Genomic DNA, 7,055 nt, shown 5'->3' with positions numbered 1-7,055 from the left:
AAAAGCTGTAAAATGATGTGTTTAGGATTTTATTTGCCTTATTGCACATCAAACGTCCTGCGATTTTGCGCGCACTGCGATGTCGATGCTTGTATCGTCCCACGTATATGTATTTTGTAAATATTTGTTTTTTAACCATAAAACACAGAAACGGCTGCATTAGAGTGTTTAGTTTCCCTTCCATTACTTGTTCTAATTGCTAAATGTGCTGTAGCCTCTCTTGCATGCTGTGCATAAACAGCCCTGACGCTGCATCTAAATCTCCTGCATGCATGAGGGTTAAAAGGTCTCTTCAGCGAATTTCCTCACATCATCGTTATAAGCATCTTCACCGCCGCCGCCATCATCAGAGGCGTCCGTCATCCCTATCACCATCACCATCCTAAGCATCTTGGCCGTGTTCCTCATCTACATCTTCATCTGCTCCTCCTCTAGTCTCCGGAGGAGGATTCCCTGTCGGAGGCCGAGGAGCTTCGGGGCAGCATGCGTCCAGAGGAGTGGATGTGAAGTGACAGAAGCTGCATGTATTTATAGGCTATCTGAGTAGAGAAATGTGCTGCTCACTGTTGAAGCTATTTATAGAGCCTTTTACTGATGCCTCTGAGTAGAGTGGAGGAGAGGAGATGGTCCTCCCGGGAATGACTTACGAGGCTCCCTCATATCTGCCTCTACCCCCATTCAGCGCACGTCCGCCCTTCTACGTCCGACAGCTCGACGCTCCATCCTCTTGCCTCGACTCTTGTTTCTCACTTTCCCTCTGCCCTCCCCATCATCTCTCTCCCGCTGATCTCCACCTCTTTGCCTCCTCTCCTGCCCTGTCCCCCCCTCCCTTTGCCTCTTCGCTCACATCCATCATTTTCCCTCCCATTTCTCCCTGTTTACTCTCCTCCCACCTCTCTTTTCCTGCCTTTTGTAGTTTCCAGATCTTCTCGAGCACCTTTTCGCTGTCTTGTGCTCTTCTGTCCACACCGCTAGCAAAGAGGCACTCATGTTGCTCATTTGCAGAGAGCAGATCCATCTAACACTCCTCTCTAAATGTCTTTCACAGCAGGTGCTCTGACAGGAGCTCGGATTTGTCTTCTGAAGTGGTCAAGTTATCCCCCCGTAAATGAAATGAAATGGCGCCGCAAATTTTCTGAGCTCAAAGGCTCGAGAAGTTCGTTAGACTATCAAACAGTGACAATCTTATCAAATGGTTCAACCTGTAATCTGTAATACCTCTTTGAAGCTTCACTCCTCTCAAAGCCAGAATTCTCCATCTGTGCCTTTTTGATTTCTTCTGCTTGACACTTTTTCCAACCATTTATTCCTCTCTCGCATGAGCTGGTTCATCTCTCTGATCAGTCTTCAGTGACCATTAGTCCCTCATCCTGGTGAAAATATGTCCTTGAAGTGGTTAGAAGTCCTGCTACTGACTGCTTGGCACGTGTGCTTGCCTAAGTGTGAACGCATGTGCAAAAAGAAAACCCGCAAAGAAGTACGCATGCACGTGCGAACACAAAGACACGCGCGGTGGGCAGCCTGGAGGCCACAATACAGCATCGGAATAAAGTTATTAACACCACACAGCAAATTATCACATTCGATTCATTATTTTTTGTGAGTGGGGGGGGATGGCCAATCCTGGAGCTGAATGATGTAACAGGATGCAGTAGTTGATGTCAGCATGTGAGTCTTCTAGCTGTGCGAACACACACACACACACACACACACACACACAGACAGACACACTTCCTCCCACGTCCTTGACAGCATGTTGTGATGCAGAGTGGCGTCTGCTTGTCAAGCTGACAGACCCGCACTGACAGCATGGTCAGAGCGCTGCAGACAAGGGAGAAAAACACTGATTTTATAACGCTCCAAACCACAACAACAAACAGCCCGCCGGGCACGAGCAGTGCACTGCTCAGGACCGTCATGCCTGTGTGTTTTTTTTTTTTGCCGTCTGATGCTGTGTCACTCCGATGGTTGAGCAACGCCTGCTTATGTGACTCCCAGACTGCCAGGAAGTGATGCAGTGAATTTATACGAAACGTGCACACACGAGCGACTGAGAAAAAGCACGACAAATTCGTGGAATCGGCCGTAATATCACAGCTGCACTTAAATGAAATTCAAACATTCGGCATACGATTCAAAGCTGCAGTGCAGGAGGTCTGCGAGTTTCTATAATCTTCATTACGCTGTATCAGCTTTGTTAAGTGATAGGCAGTTAATTATGGGGATGTCATTACTGCTCACACATCACACGGAATAACTGTCTTTCCGTTCTCAGAAAGGGCTGCAAGGCGGCTGTAATTGAAATGTGGTGACAAAACCGCGGCTCACGCTACCAAAAACAGCCACGTGTCGTCCTTCAGCCTCAACAGGGCCGAAGTGTTGAAGCTCAGCCAGTCCCCATCACCTCAGCCGTCACCCTGTCAGTCTGCCTTCACTGCGCTATTACGCAGCCAACAGTCTGAGAAAGGTAAGAAGAAAGGAGAAGCGGAGGGAAGGAGAAGGAGAAGGAGACGTCGTCTGGAGTTGAAATTGAAAGGGAGAGAGAAAATGCGATGGAGTGAGGTGGTGACCAAAAAGAAATCAAAGAGGCAGAGAAGGAGGGAGAGGCGGGGAAGGAGGGGGGACATGAGAGCGAGCTGAAGCAAAGAGATGAAGACGACAGGGGGGGAGGGATGAAGGGAGGAGAGGAAAAAGAGGGAGAGAGAGGCTCAGGAACTGTGCAGCTGTGGGACCGTATTAAACAATCACTTCTGTGTCAGCGGCTCAACACACCGGCAGAGGACATCTAGTGTAGTAGGAGCGCTCGGCCAACGCAAAAACAACTACGGCTCATGTCAAAACTAGCCTTGTTTCCCCCTCATGGATCTGCACCAGGATCTGAACGACAAAGGACGCTGGGATGTGTCTGACGAGCACAACAACCTTTTCCGAAAGCATCCAATCAACTGAGGGAGCAAACGTATAGTCTGCAGAGTCAAGAATCAGAGCTGATTCATGAGCTGCTCGCCGTATTGACATAAGGCGGGCCCGCCGGGGACGGCATCCCCTCAATGTCAATCACAGCAATGGCATCGTCCCCCGACAGGCAAAAGGCACTCACAGCACAACCCGTGTTCACATGTAACCGACAGGCGTGAAGTGTTGAGATTCGTTTGTGTGACGTGTAAATATTCTCACTGATGGAAAAAAAAATAAAAAAATTCTTCCCAATACATCCGAGAGAGGAACGTGTTATCATCTTTGTATATCTGTGTGTGTGTTGTGCGCGTCTAGCGTGTGCCGAAGGGGGTAGGGCATCACGACAACGCAAGCCTCGAGACAAGAGGGTGGTTGCCGTGGAAACCTCAGGCTGAGCGCTCGGCAGCCGGACGACTGAGGCAAAAGAAGGAGGGATAGACGGCGAGAGACAGAGAGAGAGAGAAGAGAGAGTATGTGTGATGAAAGAAATAAGAGGGCAACATCCCGAGGGCGAGGAGAGGGGGAAACTAAAAGAAGGGAGCTGCGGAAGGAGGGTGTGGAAAATGATATACGAGACAATGAAAGAGACACGATGAGGCAGCAGAGAGGAGGAGGTCAAAGAGGAGCGAAAGGCAGGAGGGATACAGTGATGGAGGCCAGAAGGCGGCGGAGAGAGAGGGCTCGGAGGTGGAGGGAGGGGGTGATGTGGACTCACAGGGAACAGTGCGGAGGTAGAGGTTGTCTCTGATGATCTGCTGGTGGTCGTGGTCCACTGAGCCCTTGGAGAAGCGCAGGTTGAGGTAGTGCCGCAAATCCTTGTCAACCACCCCCCCTAAACACAAACACAGCAAGAGAGGTTAGTGGTTGCTCCACAATAAATGCATAAACACACAAAACTGGCAGGAGACGTTTTGCTGGAGACATCTCCGAAGATCTTACTGGATATTTAAACTGTACGCAAACTGTATTGGAAACAGCCAGAAGGATTTCACTCCAGTGGAAGTAAGAAACCTTCTCATACGCTCACACAATCAAACCTGCAGAACTTTTAAATCGTAGTGAAAAACCTCAAGTTTCCAAAAAGACATCCGGCTGAAATGAGCACGAGATGATGCCACGTCATCCTGAGTTTCAATATTTTCTCTTCCGGAGCTCAAACACAGAGTTGGGACAAGCTGATGCACAATTTATCCCAACAGTTAGCGAAGTGTAAAATTGAAGATCTGAAGCTTCTGTACAGAGCAGTAAAAACAGCAAAACTGTTCAATGTTAAGGGTGTTAAGAGAAACAACAAGGTTTTACGCTGTTACATGAGGCAAAATGGCTTAATCAGGCTGAAAGCTTGCAATGATTTTCACACCAAAGCAAAACAGCAAAGAAGGCTACTACACTCGCTGATGCAAACACACACACACACACACACACACACACACACACACACACATATGCGCACAGATCATGGTAATTGTGTAAACCAGTGATCCCCTTGGGGCTAAATGTGCGGTGTCAGCAGGTTGGGTGACAAAAGGCTACAGAGGACACAAGACCAAACCTCCTCGTCTCTCCGCTCCCCGCCTGCCTGTCTCTCTTGATTATTTGCTGCAGAAGCTGTCTTCATTGTCATTAAGTCACTGGACTGAAACACAGTGAAGTAAATGACAAACACGAGTGCGGGAGGGCAGGAGCCTAAGCGCGGGCCAACATATCTGTGCGGCACACGCTGTATGATAATGTCCATGAATGGTTTCTCCTCCCTTCATCTCAAACCAAAGAAGCCCAGGAGGATGAGAGGAGGGGAACTTATTCTCCACGCAACATTCGGTATGCAAAAACTATCACATCCGACGGCGGGAGGGATGAGGTTACATGCCATGCATTTACAAATGACAAACATGTCTTCTCACTCATGCATACTCTAGTGACCTCCTGCCAAATTGAGTCGGCAGCGTTCGGCCTACCGGTGGAGATGAACGCAGCGCTTACCTGTCAAAGAGGACATACAGCACTGGAGGGGGGGGAAACTCTTTTTCTCTTTACTCTTGGACCACACTGCATAGTTCCGTGCGGATACGTGCATGTGTGGCCCAGACACAGGTGAAACAATGAATCCTTTTGGTGTAACATCTTATGTAAAGAAGTGACACCATTTTAGCAAGGCTGTGAAGCACTAGGAAATGCTTCACAAACAGCCAAGCTAGAGGAGAGGAGAGGAGAGGAGAGGAGAGGAGAGGAGCCAGAAAACAAAGGAAGACAGGATGAAACCTTGATGAACATTATTAGGACTGTCGTGGCTCTCAGATGGGGAAACATCACATCACACCGCTATGCATTCAGGCACAGGCCACATCATTGGCATGCACAGACACCGACACACAGATTTTTTTTTTTTTTTATACATGCACACCAATACGTGTTCAGAGACAGACAGACAGCAAAGAAAAAAAGCAGAGCGATCCCGGCACCTCATCAGCAGCTGGCCCAGATGTTGATAAAAAGCGGTCCTTTTCTCCACAGGTATATATATCCACAGACAGCCTGTCCTCCCAGGCGTCCTCTAGCCTCGTAACCAACCACCGCACATCTTCTGCTGCCTCGGTGAAACCTCGCTGTCTCCTCTCCTGCCTCTGCTTCTCCGCCGCTCCAGCAACCCGGCTGCAGCCAATTTTTTAATCCCAGAGAAGAAGACGGGGACAGGGAGGGGGGATGGGGAGATGAACGGAACCTCGGATAGATGGAGAGAGACGACGACCGTCGGGAGAAAAAACAGGAGAAGGAGCTGTGCCAGTGGGAAGCCGGGCTCCGAGCAACCTGCCAGCAGATTGGCCAGACAGCTTTCATAGTCTTGCAGCAGCCCCTATCTGCTGCTGCTGCTACTGCACTGGAGTGCATTTGTGTGATGACTTGTGTGTGCACGTGTGTGTGTGTGCGTGCATGTGTGTGTGTGTGTGTGTTCGTATGCAGGAGACTGAGAAAGACTGAGAGAGAGAGACACTGAGTGACAGAACCAAATAAATGTTTATGCATGTGAAAGCATTTGTAGATGTGTATCTGTATTTTCTTGCGCGTGTTTGAGTGCACCCAGCTGCTCCCTGACATTCCTCAAATACTCTGCGTCTCGCCCACCAGATGCTCTCCCTGTTTGACCTTGTGTTAACGTCACAGACTGGAGAGAAATACTGTGAAACGCAGCAGCAGCAGCGGCAGCATATGTCACGCTGAGGTTACACACACTCGTACGAACACGGAGGGCTGATTGAGCTCACAGCTGCAGATGCCAGGAAAGATGCCTTGAGCGCCGTCTTGAGCGAGGTTTGGTCAAAAATACAAGACATAAACAAACACCAGCCTCATGATATGAGTACTCAGCTCAGGGCGCAGCTGAGTGTGGAGGAGGCCTGTATTTAAAGAGGCTCTGTTGGTGCAACTGCTTAGAAAATCTCAGAGTTAAACTCAGCGCTGTGAACATCACAGTCAGCCGCCCGCTCCGACAAAGCAGAGGAAATTCAGGACAAGACAAGTTTCATAGATTTCAAAAAAAAAAAATTGTGCCGTGTCAAGTGGAAAAAGATGACAGGCCGATCAATCACTAACTCATCAAGGCAGACAGAAATCAGCTCCTGCTCAGAGAAGCCATGCAGGCCACATAGTCTGACACTGCCCATCAACTCACCATCAGCTGATCAAAAACACCAACCATGTAGTGACATTTCAACAAGGTGGCCCATTTAAGCAGTCAGCTCCAGATTCCTCTCTGCTGGTGGAGCTGCCGGCCCTCCCTCCAACACAGCATCTTATTACGCGATGGTACACGAGGAATGTGTCCAAAATCGCTCTATTCTTGCTATACGGTGCATTACATTTACTGCACGCCATTGTATTTAAGTTCACTATATGGTGCAGTTAAATGTTTCACAGGAGGATGAAAAAAGCAGCATCCACGGCTCAATTTATGGAAGCAAAAATTACAGTTAAGGGACTCGACTGCAGCCACCGATGATCCAAAATAATGACAAAAACACATTGTGGGTCTCTTTGGGCTTGTCTGCTGAATTTACACGTTCAATATCTCGTAAATATGTTTGTTCTCCTGCTGCTGG

At 48.8% G+C, this 7,055-nt stretch overlaps 1 protein-coding gene across 1 annotated transcript in view; it reads right to left on the bottom strand.

Moving 5' to 3' along the window:
- Positions 1-7,055, bottom strand: part of LOC103373782 (membrane-associated guanylate kinase, WW and PDZ domain-containing protein 2-like) — a gene marked incomplete at its 3' end in the record, with an annotated part of 60,394 nt that overhangs the window by 26,819 nt on the left and 26,520 nt on the right. The window contains exon 2 of the mRNA XM_008303768.1: positions 3,674-3,790. Within this exon, the coding sequence (XP_008301990.1) occupies positions 3,674-3,790 (117 nt within the window). The remainder of the gene's footprint in view (positions 1-3,673; positions 3,791-7,055) is intronic.

This window comes from Stegastes partitus, unplaced genomic scaffold (genome assembly GCF_000690725.1).
Source record: "Stegastes partitus isolate 25-593 unplaced genomic scaffold, Stegastes_partitus-1.0.2 Scaffold2066, whole genome shotgun sequence".
NCBI lineage: Eukaryota > Metazoa > Chordata > Actinopteri > Pomacentridae > Stegastes > Stegastes partitus.
Note: the sequence above shows the minus strand (reverse complement) of the source record. Positions and strands in the feature narration are given on the sequence as shown.